The sequence below is a fragment of the Macrobrachium nipponense genome, chromosome 22, assembly GCF_015104395.2.
Source record: "Macrobrachium nipponense isolate FS-2020 chromosome 22, ASM1510439v2, whole genome shotgun sequence".
Classification (NCBI taxonomy): Eukaryota; Metazoa; Arthropoda; class Malacostraca; order Decapoda; family Palaemonidae; genus Macrobrachium; species Macrobrachium nipponense.
Window position 1 is genome coordinate 2,363,062 of NC_087213.1, and position 21,105 is coordinate 2,384,166.

The 21,105-nt window shown below is 36.8% G+C and overlaps 1 protein-coding gene across 1 annotated transcript in view; it reads left to right on the forward strand.

Moving 5' to 3' along the window:
* LOC135198850 (uncharacterized) overlaps positions 1-20,426 on the forward strand; it is a 33,084-nt gene extending 12,658 nt beyond the window's left edge. Inside the window, exons 12-16 of the mRNA XM_064226822.1 lie at positions 14,233-14,397; positions 14,925-15,143; positions 16,184-16,420; positions 18,311-18,484; positions 19,242-20,426. Of these exons, the coding sequence (XP_064082892.1) occupies positions 14,233-14,397; positions 14,925-15,143; positions 16,184-16,420; positions 18,311-18,484; positions 19,242-19,288 (842 nt within the window). The 3' untranslated portion in view covers positions 19,289-20,426. The remainder of the gene's footprint in view (positions 1-14,232; positions 14,398-14,924; positions 15,144-16,183; positions 16,421-18,310; positions 18,485-19,241) is intronic.
* The last annotated feature ends 679 nt before the right edge of the window (positions 20,427-21,105 follow it).

The window sequence follows — 21,105 nt, forward strand, 5'->3', positions numbered from 1 at the left end:
CCCTACTTTCAAAACGTGGATCAAGACTAGAGGCAAGTATTATAGGCCTTTGTGTCTAACATCACATATTATGAAAGTGTATGAAAGGGTAATGAAGAAAAATATTATGAAACATTTAATAAAAAATAATTTGTTTAATAAAGGACAACATGGTTTCGTACCCGGAAAAAGTACACAAACCCAACTGTTAGTCCACGTGAAAACATATTCAAAAATATGAAAAGCGGAAATGAAACAGATGTGGTTTATTTAGACTTTGCAAAAGCTTTGATAAAGTAGACCATAATATATTGGCGAAGAAAATTAGAAAACACAATATCGTGGATAAGTAGGAAGATGGTTAAAAGAATTTTTACACAACAGAAAACAGATAGTTATTGCAAACGACGAGAAATCGGATGAAGCCAAGGTAATATCCGGTGTGCCGCAAGGTACGGTGTTAGCTGCAATACTGTTTGTTATTATGATTGAAGACAATAGACAATAATGTTAAGGATTCGGTAGTGAGTAGTTTCGCAGATGACACAAGAATAAGTAGAGAAATTACTTGTGATGAAGATAGGAACGCTCTACAAAGAGACCTTAACAAAGTATATGATTGGGCAGAGGTAAATAGGATGGTATTTAACTCTGATAAATTTGAATCAATAAATTATGGAGACAGAGAAAGAAAGCTATATGCATATAAGGGACCTAATAATGAGACCATCACAAATAAGGAAGCAGTTAAAGACCTTGGTGTGATGATGAATAGGAACATGTTATGCAATGATCAAATAGCAACTCTGTTGGCAAAATGTAAAGCAAAAAAATGGGAATGTTGTTACGGCACTTCAAAACAAGAAAAAGCTGAAACAAATGATTTATGCGTTTATAAAACATATGTTCGTAGTCCACTTGAATATTGCAATATGATATGGTACCCACACTATCAAAAGGATATTGCACAAATAGAGAGTGTACAAAGGTCCTTTACAGCTAGAATAGAAGAAGTTAAGGACCTAGACTATCTGGGAAAAAGACTTACAATTCTTAAAATTATATAGTCTAGAAAGGAGAAGAGAAACGCTACATGATAATTCAGGCATGGAAACAGATAGAAGGAATAGCAGAAAATATCATGGAACTAAAAATATCAGAAAGAGCAAGCAGAGGTAGATTAATAGTGCCCAAAACTATACCAGGAAAAATAAGGAAAGCACACAGGACATTAATCCACTACGCACCAGGCATCGATAATGCAGCGTCTATTCAATGCGTTGCCAGCTCATCTGAGGAATATATCAGGAGTGAGCGTAGATGTGTTTAAGAATAAGCTCGACAAATATCTAAACTGCATCCCAGACCATCCAAGATTGCGGAAGATGCAAAATATACCGGAAGATGTACTAGCAACTCTCTGGTAGACATTAGAGGTGCCTCACACTGAGGGACCTGGGCAACCCGAACAAGATGTAAGGTCTGTAAGGTAAGGTAAGGTAAGGTGATATCTAAGTAGAGTGGTTCTTCTTAGAGAGGATTCAAACAGATAAGTTGAACAGATATAACAACTTTATTCTGTAACTCCATACTAAGAGATGCAGATCGGTCGGGAGACCGATATGTTTGAATGCTGGCACGGAACTGCCATTCTAGAGCATCACGTCGATAGCGGAACATTAGCTATCTCAGCGATTCATATAAAAACATACGTAGTCCGCCGGCTCGGAAGTTACAAGTTTCCGGCGTAGGTTAACAGGTCAACCGCTTCCACCCATGGAAGTGTTGTGCAAAGTTATCATTATATAAAATGGTGACAATGTACAGAGCTAAATCAGGCTACTGCAGACAGCGCATAGCGTAATCTAGATCTGCATTGGTCACGTAGGACCCTCCTAATGCCATGACCTCAGGTCATGGGTTTTTATTTACAGATACTGTAATGTGAAATAATGTATTTATTACATTAGGCTCGGACTGCTACCTATTCAAGCCTTGAATAACAAAAGTTACTTTAAACATTGTTTCTTAGGAGCGTGCTCGTAACATATGTCTAGGTTATAAAACATAATAAGTGATGAAATGCATAAAAAAGGTTCTGTTACATACCCTTTTTGACATATTCATAAACAAAGATAAATGCATGGAAAATCTAGATCCATGTTTGGTAATAATAATGATTAGGTACCCAAAAATAATAAAAACAAAAAGGTAAAAATCAAAAGATTAACATGTATACATGATTAATATGATAATAGGTAACCTGATTAAGAATAGTGGTTACTACAGAGATTATAGCATGATCATGGATAATTGTTAAAGAGTACTTGTCACTCTTTGTAATAGATAAATATAATTGTACAATGGTATAATAGTATAACTGTGTAATTGTGCACAAATGCAATATATAGGGCTGGTATATTTTATTAGGTGCCCGAAAAATACCTTTAGGAGATATTAATGTATAATATTGGGGCTATAATATTTTATTAGGTGCCGGGAGATACTTAACTGTTCAAATGCAAAGGCGTGAGTCTTTCTTGTCCTACATTTTGCCAGCATACGGACCGCTTTTCACACACAACACAATTCCAGACAATTTCCCTAGGCACAAAATGAAGTGGCCAGTTTCAGGCGGCCCTAACTCAAACGACTGAGTTTAAGGGTACGTCATCTAGACGGGACAATACGTTTCCTTGGAGATCCTTCTGTTTACGCCTCAGCCTACGCCAAGCAAGATGTTTGACGGCGATAACCAATATGGCCGTCACGCTGAACATGGCCAGCAGAATGTTTAGTAACGAAGATTTTCTCCACCTGCATAAGTCGGTGACGTGTGGTCATATCAGCCAGTTGCGTCAAACGATGAGCCACCCGCGCGTTGTATGGGAGAGGTAGTGATGGGATGATTGTAGACGGCCAAGTATAGTTCGCAAAATACGCCTTCTCACGTATATCGTGTTGACCCTCTGACGTGTAGTTTGTAGATGTCCCCGTACAACCATCAGCTGCTACAAAGATAGGGGAATGGGCAGTGGTCCCATCCGGACTACTACGTTGAATCCGGCTTTATCGTAATGGATCCAGGAACCATATTCATCCTGTAATTGAATTTATTACTGTAAAAAGGATAAAGTTTCTTCAGACAACCTTCGCTTGTATGAGAGAGAGAAGCCGTTTAGCACTATGCCTAAAACTCACATGAATCCGTTGATATAGGATAGAATTCAAAAGAGTCAGCTGTACAAATTTTATTATTCATGGCTTCTGAACAGTGAGTGAGTTATCTAAATCTTTAATGACTGTAAATGATTTCCTATCAGAAGAAATCAGTACATGCCCCGTCAAATTGGATATTACTGGACTTGAGTTATTCGTCATGAAAGTAGGAAACGGTGCTATTTTGCATGATGCCAAGCATCGGAAGAATCAAAAGGTATTGTGATCATAATTCTATAATTTTCAACGCTGACTGATATTAGGCTATAATAGAACTCTACTTTATGGGCGTCTAATAAAGGAATATAACCTAGTTTCTCCGTCCGTTTTCCAAAGTTAACGTCAGATCTTTAATAGGCATGAGGTGAGGAGATAAACACCCCCTTTGTCGCTAACGTAATAGCTTCTACATAATCTTTTGATTTCTCAATAAAATGTGATATTTTCACACGGATATGATCTATTTTCGAACTATAGTAAGCTACGTAGCCAGCAAATGTTGAACTTCCATGACCTGATCGATATTATTTGAATGTTCGTTTACGATACTCATTATTTGATTGATTGAAGATAACTGACTGCGAAGTTCGGACAAAGCTAATTCGGTTTTGTGTTGCAAAAAACTCAATCTTTTTTATTTTGATTATTTATCTTAAGGCGATTTGAAATTCCTAAGCCTAGATTCGCAACAGATCCTAAGATGTTTAGTCCAGCCAGAATAAGCGGGTTGCGGCGTCGAGAGTATTGTGCCGCACAGACCACATCAGCAGGTCACGAGCAAGTTCCTCTGCCTCGGCGGTTTTTATTTTGTATGTCATAAGACAACATTTCCGCGACGCTTAGGGTTTGAGCTAGCGAAATCTCTGAGTTAGCATGAAAATTACGTTCGTGCATTTCCTTAAGGGGAAAAACTCAAATTTTGGGTCAGGAACACGAATTTTAGTTTACCCGCTCTCCAGCATCCTAGATGTGTGTAATGTTGCCAAACGAAAGATGAAAGCGATCTGAAGTATTTTAATAGGTAAAAAATGCAATTTTGTGCGTGTATATGCAGACAGCAGAATCTATCTGTCATCCATAACGTCCACTGTCCTAGTTACTTTTCAATTATTTGCTTTGATATTGATTTTTATTTTGCTTGTTATGGTACGATATTTTTCCCTCTGGCATCGTCGAAATGTTGTATCAACAACATCATCTCCATCACCACGTGGGACCAGTGAGTGTTTCCCGATCAATTCTGTTTAGGGGCGTGTTCGCGCATGTGCTGTTATTCTTGATCAGCTGTTGTCTGTTTTTTTATATCGGGGTTTTGCTTGTTTTTGGCTAATAATCATGCCTAAGAAGAGTGGTCGAACAAGCGTTTAGTGTCTGCAAAAACCATGCAAAAATTACACGAAAAGATGAAAAAGGAAAGTGAACAAAAAAGAAAGAATGGAACAGGAAATGGCAACTTGGAAACTCCGTCGCGCATGTGTGAAATGGAAAACATTGGTTTTCCTACAAATATATTCTACAAGACACCTACTAATATAAGTGAAAACAGTGGGGTTATTTGATGATATCGAGGAAGAATTTTCATTAGTGCTATCAGATGATGAAGATGATACAATTTGCCCTGATAGTAGTAATACGAATCATGAAACTTTAAACTGCTTTTTCTCAAAGTAGCATTTTTTTTTTATTCAAATGCTAAACTACTTCCTTATTTATGAACCAATTTTGAAAATTTAAAAAGTATTATAATTCTGGATGATTGTAGAAATAAAAACCATCCATTTCATTTTATATCGCCGGCAAAAAAAATTATAATAATATATTGAAATTTGAAAAATTTTGATTTTTTTTTCCCAAATTTTTGTTTTTTCAGACAAGACAAAAAAAAGGAAAACTATGAAATATGCTAGGTCATTTCTATTTGGTATACTATAAGCTTTATGCTGGATTTAAATTTTTTCGAATTGATTCATAAATAAGGGAGGAGATAGCTTTTAAAGATAGAAGAAAAAACAACCAAAAAAAGTGAAAAATATTTCAAAAATAAATAATATTCAACTTAGGAAGATGAAATTTGGCTGGCGTATTCTGTGCATATAGGTGAATATTCTGTGCAAGTTTCAATATCATAGTGCAAAAATTACTCCCCTTTGAGTTTCTTACCTTAAGCGAAATAGCAAACCTCATCAGGTCATTCTTTAAGTTAAGGACGTCATCTTCAGGCAAAAATATTGCGTGCATATCCACTTCTATGACTATATTACTTGACACGATGAATACATCGTCCGTTCTCTCGATAATCGAGCCATGATTAAATTCTATTTCTTTCGTCCTAGCGCTCTTTCCATACAACAAAGATGTCTGAATACACAATATCACTCCTAACAATAACAGATTCATTTTTGAAACCTGCAATAAGTAAAACATATGTAATAACTCGCGTAAAAGAATAGGTTTACATACAAATATGATTAATAGATATATATATAAATTATTATACAAGTTTCATAAATACAACCATTTTTCCTTCACTCCATCTACCTTCCTTAGATTCTGATATGTGCCAATGGAACTATTCTCACATCAGTGGGTTTGGATACATTTTGAACCCTAAATCTATTGGCCGTTAAATTTTCTAAAATGTTAAACGGGCCTTCAAACTTAGGTGTCAGTTTATAATTTAAACCTTTACGTACGTATACCTTGTATGTATACTGATCGCCCACGGCATATGTTCTAGTTGGCTTAGCTATTTTATCATGATTTTTTTTTCATTATTATTTGTTTGCTTCTTCTAGATTCTTACGAAGTATATTATATCGGACTTATGCTTGCATATCATAACATCCTTTAGAGGATTTGATATATTAGTTGTAGGCGTTAGGATGTGGAAAGGTGTTCTAGCCGGGATACCGTACAGTGCCTCGTGCAGTGTCATTTTAATAGACACATGATACGAGTGATTAAGTGTGCTTAGTACCGCAGGTATGGCAATGTCCCAGTTGGGGTCTGCCCCCCTAAGGTGACCCTTAAAATGTTTAAAACCTTACGATTGCCCTTTCCACTAGCCCATTAGACTGGGTGATAGATCATGGTATTGATTTGTTTTCTTTATACAAAGGAATTCGCACAAGGAGTTAAGGAAATGATTATTGAACTCCCCGCCCGAGTCTGATATAATGGTGTGTGGAATTCCATGTTTACAAATGTAGCACTCGTAAAACTTTCTAGCGCACTCGACCGCGGTTTTTGGTTTTAAGCGCTATAAGTTCGGTATATCGAGTCAAAGCATCTATGATTACTAGGAGGTGCTTATTTCCTCTGTCTGACTCGTAAAATCCTGTTAATAAATCTAAATGTACTCTTTCAAAGGGTTGATTTGGCACGGGGTAAGCCCCTAGGCTGACAGGTGTCTTTCGTGTGCCCTTTGTATTCTTGACAAGTGCGACAATTTGCTGTGTTTTTTATATCTGTAAGCATCGTATGCAATAAAAATTTCTGTGACATTAAGGAATAACCCGGGGTGTCCATGCAGTGGATTTTCATGCAACCATTTTTTAAGACAGGTGGGTATGAGTGAGATAAGTACCACCACCTGGTTGTTATTCAACTGCGGTGTGTTGCGGGTTTCCTCGTCACGGATCTACAGGGATTATTATCCTTGATGATATAATATAATTCTGCTGCTTATACTTTATGTATTCCTTTTCCTTCGGATTTCCGTTTAACGCAATGATGATTTTTTCTATTTGCGGATCTTTTCTTTGTTTCTGTCTGTAATAGTTCAGCAACTCCAGCCCAGATCTTCCTGTTCAGTTTATATAGTTTTAACAATGGGCGTGGAGGTTGAGAATCTATTAATTCGGCTAATGGCTCGGTACAAGATGAAGAGGGGTTGCGTGATAATGCGTCAGCAAATGATATTTTGCTTTCCAGGTAAATACCCGAATCTCGCGCCAAAGTCCTGAATGATCATGTGCCACCGAGTTCGCTTGGGGGGGGGCTGTGACTAAAGCCTTCAGTCACAGGTTAGGGGCTTATGATCAGTGAGAACCTTGACGGGACCGTAATGGATATTATGAATTTAAAATGCACGAGTGAATTAACAATAGCGAGCCCTTCCTTGTCTAATTACTGCATATTTACTTTCGGAAGGTCTCAGTTTACGTGAATAAAAAGCTATAGGGAAAAACTGTTTATCATATTGTTGAAGCAATACACCCCACCTACTCCTAGGTCTGAGGCGTCTGTTGCTATGAAAAATTCCTTACCGAAACTCAGGAAATTTCAAGATAGGAGAACTACACAGTTCATCTTTCAATTTATCGAACGCCTGTTGATGAATTTCAGACCATATGAATCTACGCCCTTTTTTATAAGATCGGTTAGGGGAGCGGCTATGATTGAGTAGTTGCGTATAAAGCGGCGATAATAGCCACTACATCTAAAAAATTGTGTATTCCCTTGACGTTAGTAGGTATCGGAAAGTTACGGATAGCCGACACCTTATCATGGACGACTTAAGACCTTCACTAGAAACCGTGAAACCTAAATAGACTAGTTCTGTTTTAAAAAATTTTTTCACACTTACTTATCTTTACCCTTAAATTATGCTGCCCTTGTCTTTGTAGCACTAACTCTAATTTACGTAAATGTTCTTCTAATGTGTTGGAAAAGATTACTAGGTCGTCCATGTAGGCATGTAGGATATCTCCTAACAAGTCTCCAAACACAATGTTTATCATACGAGTAAAAGTTATGGGAGCACAACGTAAATAACCAAAAAGGCATACGCAAAAATTCATAATGTCCCCTGGCTGTGCTGAAGGCAGTGTATGGGATACTCTCTTGTTCCAACGGAATCTGACGAAATCCCTTTAGTAGGTCTAAGCTGGTGAAATATTTGTTCTGACCTAGTAGAGATAGGATATCATCAGTACATGGTACTGGGAATCTGTCAGGGATTGTTTCTTCATTTAAACGACGAAAATCGACGCATATCCGCCAAGTTCGATCTTTTTTCGGTACTACTATAACGGAAAACAAATTATAAAGGGGCTGTTTGATTTCCTAATGACTCCTTCTTTTAGCATTTTACCTACTTCCTCTGTTATCTCATTCTGAAATTTCATAGGAAGTCGGTACGAAGGTACATAGATTACTTTCTGTTTGTCCTTGAGCCTTATTGATGCTCGATGACATCCGTTTTTCCTAAGGTTCCATCCGTAGTGGAAAAAACATCATGATATTTAGTTAAAAGATTCCAAAAATTTCTGCTGAATTTCTTCTTCTTGAATGTCCTTATTGATTTTGTTCTTTATAGATTGCAAAAGGGATTCATCCGCAACTGATTGAGCGTGATTTATCTCAGCTACGGTAAGAAGGCGATGTTTATAAACTTCTGCATCCAAGATATGTTGATTTTTGTGGATTACTAAAGTGGTATTCAAATGATTACAGACTTCGATGTGACATTGTTGTTGTGAGCCGACTGCATAAATGGCTTGTGTGACGGATAATCCGTGTGTTTTCAGAGTTTCGGAAAGGATTAACGTTTCAGATCCTGGCAAGGGTTCTCTTTACAACGCACTAATATGTTCGAAGTTACGTTAGGCTCGAGAGTTTGCGTGCAAGCTGATATTACGGGTGAGCGAGAGTTCTGTTGGGTTGCATGTATTATTTCTTGGTTCATGAGACAGGTGATTGGTTCTTTAATGTAAGTGACAACTCTGTCTGTCTCTTTATTATCTAAAACTGATTTTGGGTATTAGAAGACTTATAGAATTTCCCTTTGATATACACGCCGTGTTTGCAGGTGCTAAGATAATATTTGAGTGCCCATAGACGGGTATCCGATAATTACTGCGGGATACATATTAATGTTTTGTACAACGATAAAGGTATCGGCAAAACGTGCCTTCTACCGACCTTGTACTGTACATGAGTTACTCCTACCACATTTAATTCATTATTCCCTATGCCTGAGAGTCTTATTCCGACTTCTCTATAGGGAAATTTGAAAAGAGTAAATGATGAGGTCCTTAAATCCATGATATTACGTGGACTACCAGAATCAAAGAACAAAGTGAATGACTTATGGTCCAAATTTACTGCATGTAAGGTTCGGTCGCCAACTCGTTTTGACTAATAATTGCATGAATTGTTGCAAATCTACGGGAACCTGCACAGATTTTTTGGATTCGGCCGTGTGTTTCATAGGAAAATCAATTGCCTCACAATGATCTGATAAATGATTAAACTGATTATTTGATACAAAAGATGTTGATATTGATGACCCAACATCGCCCTCTCCCCCCTTGGAGTGAACTACGTGGTATTTGTTTGTTTATCACACCTTGAAAATTCGCTTGCCCTTGCGAGTTCTGGCTAGACGGCCCAGGAACAGAGGTACCTGAAGCACGATTTGTTTGTTTCTGCTGTTGTGCAGAATTTCCGTTTGGTTGTTTCTTCTTATAGTACTGAGGACCCTTCTTTTTATTTGCACTGGCAACTGGTTGCGTGTTTGTAGCATTCTGCTGTTGATTCCTCGAGTAGCAACGGTATATGAATGAGTTGAAAACTATTGTGTATTGAACAAAAAAAAACTGCGTCCGACAGTCTGAAATCATGTGACTGGTCGTTTACAGTTATAACAAACCATCCCTGCAACTTGATTATTATATGTACCACGTTTACTTGTTATGGCTTGTTCTCATTTTTTTGCAAAAACTTGAATGAGCGAAGGATCTAGGTCGGTACATTTAGACATGTGTTTTTTGATTTGTTATACACATCTAATTCCGTACTGTTGGGCTGCAATTTTTTTGTCAAAACACCGCACTAACGCTTCAGGCAACATTGCAGTGATACTCGTAAGGTAGATCAAACGGATAAAATCTTTCACGTTGATTTTGGCACTCGTAACCCACCCGGAGTTACTTAAACTAACTTGATATTCATTTAGCCGGTCGGCAATTAGCGCCGCCCGCTCGACAACATTAAGCTGAGTCATGGAGGCTTGGTTAAGGATATTTCTCAATGCCAATACTACATCTAAAGCCTCTTCACCCCCATACACGGCACGTAATCTGATTTGAACTCGTCCCATGTAAGCGCCTCTTGGAAAGAAACCCCCCTTAGATAAGCACTTGCGTCTCCTTTAGGAAAAGTCTATGAAGCTTTTGGCCTCCTGTAATTGTACTGCTGGGTCTGTGATGCTTTTTGCATTTAAATGAGCGTCTACAGATGAGATCCATGCCTCAACATTTTGAGGCAGGAACCCATTGACCCGATCTTGAAAAGGGACAATTGCTGACCTCGCGCTCACGAGAGTCACCACATTGGGGTTGCCAGCCGGCGTAGTTGCCATTTCCACTTTTACTTTTTTCTTATCACTTCTATTCCTTGCGACCCTATCAAAATATCTATAAGAGTACACTCGACCACTACGTAAACGCATATGCAATGTACTGTATAAATGTGTTAATAATAAGGAAAATCCCCAACCCCCAAAAGATACAAAAATACAGATAATTTGATAAAATATTATACGGAGAATTCCTGCAAGAAACGATTAGCAACAACGAGAAGAGAAAAAAATAATCTGCGGGCGAGAACTCGTAGTTGAAGATTGATTCTGTAATGAAGGAAGATTAAGATGGCGAACAACTCACCCCCAGAATACTGGACGATCGACTCCTGATGAACAACACTTCACTGAGGAAAGAACCTGAATAGATAAAATGGTACTTAGCTCCAGATTATATGGTGAAGGATTGTTGACATGGGATGACGTCTCAGTTCCTGTCTAAGTCTCGCGTCGGAAGTCGTGATGACATCACGGTCTTCTCTCGGTGCACGATGCATGAAGAAGTCCAAGATTGATGACGTCACAGCCTCCGTCCTTGCATTACTTCCTCTTGCTCTATTCTTTGCGTCCTTGCTCGTGATCGCGCGATGTTTCCTTTGTTTGTTTTCTTCTTTCTGTTGATGTTCGATGCTGCTCTCGTCCGGTGTTGATTCTCGAAGATAAGTGACAACAGTCACTCAAACGTCGGTGTTGATGCTTGTATTCTTCTCGATGAAGGACATATCTTCGTCTTCATAAAATGTTGCGTTGATTGAAGATCCCGTTTCCTCTGTTTAGTTTTGATGTCGAAGGTGGAAGTTGGTTCTTGTAGATCTTCGGTCGGCTGATATGGGTCTTGTTAATTTTATTCTTCGTCTTTAGCTGCCACCAGTCTAAGTCTCTTCGCTTTTGCGAAAGACTTTTTTTTGTTTCTCCTTACGACTGTCATTCGTAAGTATTTCTGGTTCCTTCCATCTCCTTGTGATATCTTAGTAGAGTGGTTCTTCTTAACTAAAGGAGAGGATTCCAAACAGAATAAGTTGACAACAGATAATAACAACTGTATTCTGTAACTCCATATCTAAGAGATTCAGAATCGGTCGGGAGACCGATATGTTTGAATGCTGGCACGGAACTGCCATTCTAGAGCATCACGTCGATAGCGGAACATTAGCTATCTCAGCGATTCATATAAAAACATACGTAGTCCGCCGGCTCGGAAGTTACAAGTTTCCGGCGTAGGTTAACAGGTCAACCGCTTCCCATGGAAGTTGTTGTGCAAAGTTATCATTAATATAAAATGCTGACAATGTACAGAGCTAAATCAGGCTACTGCAGACAGCGCATAGCGTAATCTAGATCTGCATTGGTCACGTAGGACCCTCCTAATGCCATGACCTCAGGTCATGGGTTTTTATTTACAGATACTGTAATGTGAAATAATGTATTTATTACATGTATATATTGTGTGTGTGTGTATATGTAGGTGGTTGGGTGGGTGGGGGGCGGGGAGGCTTGTATTCTAAAGGTTCATTGTAGCAATCCTTTGGTCCTCTACTTTAAATTTTATATTTCCTTCCAGTTCCTTCCTACTTAGACATCCAACTGCTTTCAACTCTACTTTGCTCCTCTTTTAACGTGTTTTTACCAACTGCTTGTAATTCTACTTTACTCCTTTTTTTTAACGTGTCCTTTAAGAACAAATCTTTTGGGCAACTGGTATGGTAGGAGAGTGGGAAAATGAAACAGTTGTCATATTGAATTTGTCTATAATAATGATGAAGCTCATCAAATGAATTTTAACTATTTCATTGTCTGATAACCATTGATTTATTGTATTTTAGTTATACAAGCGCTCAGGGCAAGTTTGTTTATGACTAGTAACATCAGTAAGGTGTGACAGTATATATAACTTTTTTTATTTGACAGTGTTTACATAAAAGGGGCTAATGTTAACCACACCTGAAATCAAAATGATTTACATTTAAGATTATAATATAATGCTATCAAAACAACATTCTACTGTAAAATTCTGATATCTTAATAGACGTTAATGTGTTTATCTTGTGTATCAGGGAGTAAATGTACTGATTCATTTTCCTGGTTTCCGTAATTCGTAGATACCTTTCCTGTTTTGAAAATGAGCCTGTACTTATGTCCTTTTAATATTTGCAGTTCTTAGGATCCTCTTTTGAACATAAAAAGACTTGTGCTACTAGCCATTTTACATTTCTGGGTATGGCATTTTACATTTCTTGGTATGGCATTTTACATTTCTGGGTATGGCATTTTACATTTCTGGGTATGGGAAAATGTAAATTAAATGACTGGTGGTACTACAAGCCATTTAATATTTATGGATGTGATCAGTTGATATTTAAATAAGAGATTGTATCCCCTGAGCAGTAATTATTCAACAATTCTTTGTCTAGTGCAATGATCATAATATTTTTTGTGCTTCTACATTTTTTATAGGAAAAGACATTTTTGTTCAGCAGATTTAGTAATTACATATAAATCTAAGTTTTGGGAACTGTCATAATGTTAATGAAGATTGTTTTTGTATATTTTTACATACGTATATTTCAAAACCTTTATGCTACAGAAGGCAAAGCAAGTACTGTAGTCTGATAAACTTCATTACTCTCATCAGTAGTGAAACGGTAAATACTTTCTGTATTTTTCGAATGTTATGCCATTTTTGTTTGAATTCTCTTGTTTTATGTGATATATTTTCATATGCTTGTCAGTGAGCCTTCTTGTGTTTTACTGCAGTATGACTGAGTGGCGAAGTTGCTTTGAATGTCTTTTTCCCTTGGTATTAGTTCATCTTCTGTATCTACAGACTTCTGAAATACAGCCTTATTTGTACAGTACTGTATTTTAAAATTTGGTACTTTTTTATTCTTGGCTTTTGGGGTTTTTGTTCCCTCATATTTATTTATCACCTATAAGTTGTCTCTCTCTGCAAGCTGATTTTCCTTTGGATCCCTCTTGGGTATACTCTGTCCATAAGGGTATTCTGTTGTAAATTTAAGGACATAAAGAATAGTCCACAATGGATTTTAGCTGAAGATTAAAAGAAAAAAAGAATGGCCTGCTCGTCAAATAAGGAAGAAGTGTAAAGTAAAAAGTTACTTATGAAGTTTTTCAGAATAGAGTAAAATATAGAAGTCATCTTCATCAGTTAAACACGTTACCTGGCTTTCCCTGTAGTTTTTTTTTTTCAGGTGAATTTTGACATCTTTGTCTTATAAAGTTCATTTTCTTTGGAAGGAACTATTGACTGGTTGCCATCCATATTTGTTTGTAAAAATCCTTTCACTTGTAGACAGCTGTTTCTGTTTAGCATGTCAGGACAGCATGTAGACCCAGTCTCCCTCTTAGTAATGTACAATTCAGTTGTATGTTGAAATTATTTTTGTGTATATCAAGGATTCTGAATCTGTAAAACAATTTATTTTGTTAGGTTCAGTACAATTATAATGCTTAGAATGCTGCTTACCTCTTTGTCCCACGGGCAAAATGTTGTTTACATAGTTGAATAAGCTAAGTTTGAGAGGTTCATTAGCATTTATAACTTGGTAACTTTACTTTGACAGCTGTTTTCAATGCCAATTAAGGTTAATCTTAAGAATTGTTGATGCATTCATCTAAATAATACTGAATTGGCGTCATCTGTTTCACAGGGAACCTGAAAGTCAATGGATTTTTGGTTGACAAAGTAGATACATTGGACGATGACATGAAGGTCTATCATTTATCAGACTTCTTATTCGACCATTCTGAAATACAAGCGATCAGTGATGAATACACGTCATCAAACGCAGTGAATTCTTCAAATCAGCAAACAGGTGAGTTTTATCATTTAAGCTGTTTTAGAGAACATGAAATTTTGTACTTAACTGATATGAAATGATTTGTAACGTGTGAAATTGTTTGGGGGTATAACATAGAAAGTAGTTCGTTGGGTTTCCAGTACGCCTATTACATTATGAATTCGTAAGACTTAGTATACTATATAAAATCTTGTCGACTGTTAATAAAATTCATAATTATTTTTTATCTGCACCAGGGTGGGACGTTGAGATAAAAAAGATGCAATTTTCTTATAAAGCTGTGATGAAATCAGACAAAATCGAATAAGCCTGAAAGTGTTCCCAGGATCTGACAACACACCAAGTTGAGAAGAAAAATATACTGCCATTCTTTTCTATGAAGTACCTATGTCTCAAAGAGGTCTTCTTCCAAGATATTCTGCTTAGGAACTATTATTTTTAGACTCCGACAGGTAGTAGTGCTATCAGTGTACTTCCCGCCGTGCACTGTAAATATTACTTAAAGGTTCATTCTATTTTTAAACAACTGAAATATTCGACAGCGGAGGTCTCTGCATCATCGGTGGATGAAGTTTTTGTAGAAGACTCGCCAGTCGGAGAAGCTATCATTGAGCCAGAAGTAGAAGCAGGGAGGAATCAGAGTCTGAACTACGTACCTGGCATTCCTGAATTCATAGAAGACAGCGGGTTGTCTCTGATCAATCTGTGGCGCTATTCTCTCAGGCACCAGGACTTATCGTTCCTCATTGCAGAGCGGAAAAGTAAGTATATATCGTTTTGTTGTTTTGAGTGAACGTTTTGTAAGTTGCGATTAAGTTAGTTAAGACGTACTTAATCCATATTCATTTTTTTTAATTTTTAAAGTTACGTTGAGACTTAATTTGCATTCTTTTTTTTAAATAGTAGATGTTAAGTTAGTTAAGACTTAATCCATATTCTTTCTTATGTTTTTAAGTAAAAGGTTTGGAAGTCAATATTAAGTTAGGACTTAATTTACATTCTCCAATAATATTTTTGCAAGCTTATCCAAAGTTGTGCAGCTAACTTTGATGTAAATTTTTGGTTGAAGACTTACAAGCTTAAAACGAGGATAACAGGACTTCAGATTAATTTGTTGAAGAATTTTCAGTTTTATTACTGATCATTAAACATTGTGTACGCTTGAAGATAAGATGAAATTAAGGCTTTAGTTGTATCAGTGATGACGAACAAGCACTTTTGTATCAGTTTCAAATTCTGATTAGAATGAATGTGTTATAAAAAATTAAACTTTGTTTAGGCTTAAAGATGAGATGAAAGGAAGGCTTTATTATGAGTAAAATTATTTTGTCATTGATCACTAGCAAGTAATCTTGTAGCAGTTTCAAATTCTGATTAAGATTAATGTTTTAAAAAATGTCTGTTTTTATTTCAGACCATTAAAATTTGAGCAGCCTTAAAGATTAGACGAAGTGATGTATCACCGATCACTGACAATTACTCGTAGTACCACTTTAAAACTCTAATTAAAGTGAATGTTTTTTATAAAAAAAATTCCTCACTTTAATTTCTGACCATTAAACTCTGAGCAGGCTTAGACACTGAATGAAATGAAGTTTCTATTTGTTGTATCGCTGATCACTAACAAGTACTCATGGTATCATTTTAAACTTCTGATTAAAATGACTATTACAAAAAAAAAGTCCTCACTTATTTCTGACCGTTAAAATCTGTGAAAGCAACAGTATATGAAATGAAGGTTTCATTATGAATAATTCAGCTTTATCACTCATCACTAACACGTACTCTCGTATCACTTCAGTCCCCATGACAGTCATATCTCCCATCAACGATAAGATGCAAAACATGGTGCCAGAAGACTCACCACATCCACTGTACGATGACAGCCCGGAGAGTGTGGCTCTCCGCACCGAGTTCCTCCTCGATTACCTCGCCCTCGACCGCGTAAGTCCGAATGACACGAGGATCTCGGAGCCTGAAGGACTTAAAGTCTCTAATCTCAATCAGAGGGAGCTTTTGTTTTCCAACGATGTGGATGGTAAGTTTTTTGCTAAGAGTTCTCTTTGGGTTTTAAGGTAGAAATGGGGCTTCAGTAGTTTACTCACATTTTTATCTGTGTATTAAGTTTTTCATTTATGTTTTCCCCTTCTAATACCCGGTCTCTTTCTGTTTCCTGTTACCTTCTGTAATTCTTTCAAATGATCGCCACATGTCTTTGAAACTTGAATTTCAAATCAGTGGCCGTTTTGGGTTTAAGTTGCCTATGAATAGGGTTCATCTCCTGAATGATAATAATAATAATAATAATAATAATAATAATAATAATAATAATATAATAATAATAATAATAATAATTAATAATTAATAATAGTGCAATGGACGAAGGCAGAACTCTGCAGCATAGATCAGAAAACCAGGAAACATATGACAATACACAAAGCACTACACCCAAGAGCAAATACGGACAGACTATACATAACACGAAAGGAAGGAGGGAGAAGGCTACTAAGTATAGAGGACTGCGTCAACATCGAGAACAGAGCACTGGGGCAATATCTGAAAACCAGTGAAGACGAGTGGCTAAAGAGTGCATGGGAAGAAGGACTAATAAAAGTAGACGAAGACCCAGAAATATACAGAGACAGGAGAATGACAAACAGAACAGAGGACTGGCACAACAAACCAATGCACGGACAATACATGAGACAGACTAAAGAACTAGCCAGCGATGACACGTGGCAATGGCTACAGAGGGGAGAGCTAAAGAAGGAAACTGAAGGAATGATAACAGCGGCACAAGATCAGGCCCTAAGAACCAGATATGTTCAAAGAACGATAGACGGAAATAACATCTCTCCCATATGTAGGAAGTGCAATACGAAAAGTGAAACCATAACCCACATAGCAAGCGAATGTCCGGTACTTGCACAGAACCAGTACAAAAAGAGGCATGATTCAGTGGCAAAAGCCCTCCACTGGAGCCTGTGTAAGAAACATCAGCTACCTTGTAGTAATAAGTGGTACGAACACCAACCTGAAGGAGTGATAGAAAACGATCAGGCAAAGATCCTCTGGGACTATGGTATCAGAACAGATAGGGTGATACGTGCAAATAGACCAGACGTGACGTTGATTGACAAAGTCAAGAAGAAAGTATCACTCATTGATGTCGAAATACCATGGGACACCAGAGTTGAAGAGAAAGAGAGGGAAAAAATGGATAAGTATCAAGATCTGAAAATAGAAATAAGAAGGATATGGGATATGCCAGTGGAAATCGTACCCATAATCATAGGAACACTAGGCACGATCCCAAGATCCCTGAAAAGGAATTTAGAAAAACTTAAGGCTGAAGTAGCCCCAGGACTCATGCAGAAGAGTGTGATCCTAGAAACGGCGCACATAGTAAGAAAAGTGATGGACTCCTAAGGAGGCAGGATGCAACCCGGAACCCCACACTATAAATACCACCCAGTCGAATTGGAGGACTGTGATAGAGAGAGGAAAAAAAAATAATAATTATAATAAATTTCTTTCAAAAGAATACTGCAATAGTTTCCTTGGTTGCAAAACGTATCTTTTAAAAAAGCTGTGTGCATTGTTCAACATTTGTCACCATCCAAAAATGTGTTGCATCTACTTGGTAGAAGGTCATACTGTATCCATTTGTATAGAATGTAAAAAGGTTTGTTGCATAAATTTGTCCTCATAAACCTATTTACTTTTCTAAAAATGTTGCATGAATTGGGACACCTTCCAAAATTAATGTAATTGCAATTACAGAATATAATTTTTTTCTCTGTTGTCCTCGTCATCAGTGCTCCTCCTATTACACCCTTCAGACCTTTTTACTCTTAAATGACCTCTGCCCTAAATTTCATATTCCATCCCATTCCACTGTTTTTCTAACAACAGTCAAATCTTTTAGGTAATCTGATGATCAGTGGAGTCCCTGTGGAGGACGTTGAGACGCTTCCTGATGGAACTCATATCTACACATTGTCTGACTTTCTTTTTGACCACAAGTTCTTAGTCAACGAAGCTCTTCGTAAGCTGTCTGCCCGCATGAAGATGACTGAAGCTACACATTCAGGACTTTCAGGTCAGTAAAGTCAAAGCCACCTACAATTCTCTTGCTGTCCTTGTGTGTAAAATCATTGTTGTGTCACTGAAGCAATTGTTTATTGTTGCATTACTACAATTCTAGCTGTAACTCGTACGTCACTTTGGGAGTGCATTTACCTCTGATTCTTTACATTCCTACATTTTTTTCAGATTTAGAAATGATTACCATCTTTTTAAAAGAAATTTTAACACTTTTCCTCTGAAATTTAGGGTTTCATAATTATAGAACAAGTGATTCATAAGGGGTGTATATATTCATATCTATATATGTGTGTGTGTTTGTGTTTGTGTATATATAATGGAACTAATCAATGCGTGAGCAAGCACGTGTTTCACATATATAAATATCTAACTAACATTGAGTTCGAACCCCCAAACTTTCAAATGACCTTTGTAGGTCAGTTGGTAGAACCCTGGCCTGTCAATTGAAAGACTAGGGTTCGATCCTGATGTGAGTCATATATATATATATATATCTATATATGTATATATATAATAGTATATATATATATATATATATAATATATTATATATATATTATTGTACCGTATTTTGTTAAAGCAAAGCAAGTGCTAATGTTTTGAAAATTATGTACTATAGTAGTATATGGTCAAACACCCCTAGATGAACTGAGATGTCTAAGATTAGCTGTTTAATTAATAAAACCATTTTATTAGGCAAAATAATTGAGCAAGAGTTATTCTAAATGTTTTTTTGTCTTTCCCTTTTTTCAGGCGCTGTTAATCAAACTGATTCCCAATCCCCAGAGGACCAAGTTTAGTGAAACAACTTTCGCAGAGTGAAGATAGAAAGGTAAAACTAGCAGGAGTCAATCATTGTCCATTACTTTATTGCTCTAGTCAAATATTTTTTGTTTGTTTTTTTTGTAATCTAGCGGAAACTTTTTCACTGTGTGGCATTTTTTCATTATTAAGTACTTTGATTTATGTGGTTTCTTTGGATTCATTCAAATATGGTTGCATTTGAAAATGAGGGATTCTAAGTAGCTTGTATGTCCTTATCTTGGTGTATTTGTATTTTGTAGTTGTGTAGTACTCATTAAGCTCCCTGTGATTCTGACTGTAGAATATCCTTTTTTATATGCTTAGGACAGTGGAGTCTCTGTAGGATTGCCTGTAATGTCAAGAAGCCTGTAAAGTCTTGTAAAGTAGTTTAGCATGTTTTTTAGAATGTCATATAATCTTTTTTTATCTATATACAACTGTTATTCAGAATTTGACGCAGAGCATGTTAGAATGGGATTGTAGATAGTAAATAATGTACCTTGTATTTATTGCTGTCTTTTATAGGGGCGAAAAAATATTGGAGGATAAGTAAATACTGTACCTTGTATTTATTGCTGTCTTCTGTAGCGGAGAAAAAATATTCGAGAAAAATTCATGGAAACGGAAATAAAATACTTTTATATTATGATTCACCTTAAGATATGGTTGTACTGTATCATTAAAAGCAGTTTGAGGATCTTAACATTACAAGGGGAAAGAAATAAGTAAGTCAGGTCTCTATAGGAAAATAAATATAAAATATTTAAGAAGCAGACTTGCCATATTTATAAGGTAAGTTACAATTTCTATTTGGGAAAAATGATCAGCCCTGCTTGAGAAAAGAATTTTCTTTCAGTGGTCGTGTAGTTTCTATAATTAAAGTGAGCCTTATGGGAAAATTCAGTCCTTGAGAATGGATGAAATCCCCTTCTATATAAATGTTTTTAATTATATTTTTTGTATAAGATCCAGAGCAATTGCTCGTTATAGTTATTAGATATTATTAACTGTTATTTTAGAATCACACTGCATATACTCGCGCCTTTACCTTCTCCATTATTCATTGTAGATTCTGCAGATAGCCTTTGTCATTGTAATTAATGTCATTTCCTTTAATATACATCAACATTGTGACACTGTCTTTCATTAACCAGATAAGTCATGTGAATTTAGGAAAGGATGCTGGGAGTGAATGGAAAAAGTGACACCTTCATGGGAGGAAAATGAAATGTTCATGTGCTGGATAATATGAAGTATTTCGCTTAAAAGGAGAAATAAATCCTTCTCATAGTTCTCCTGGGTTTAGTAATCCATACAAAGTAAAGGGTATTGAAGGTGCCTCGCTGTATCCCTGCCTTTTACAGAAGTCCTTCCATTATCAGGTTTCACCTAACCCGGACAAGCACCACAGTTTATATGTGAAATACATATACGTATACAATTCATAAAAATTAGATAAACAGTGTTCGAATGGCTGGCAATGCTGCGCGAGTAGAAAGAATCATTGGTATCACTGTTTACAGGCATAAGCAGGCCGAGAAATGGTTATCGTAGTGGTGGTAAGCCAGGAAAGAGTTTTGTGGATGGTTGGATGGGGAGCCTGGATGGAATGGGTTGGGATAGGTAGGTTGGGAGTAATCTCTTGAGAGCTTTCACAACTACTGTTAGCTTGAAAGCACTACGTCACTTTACATGTCATCACATGTCACTGTTGATTTAAATTGGCAGAGACAGATAGGTCCTCACTACAAAAGGATACGGTAGAAGATGCAGGGGTGGGTAAGCACTTGTCTTTTTTGTAAACTTTTGCACT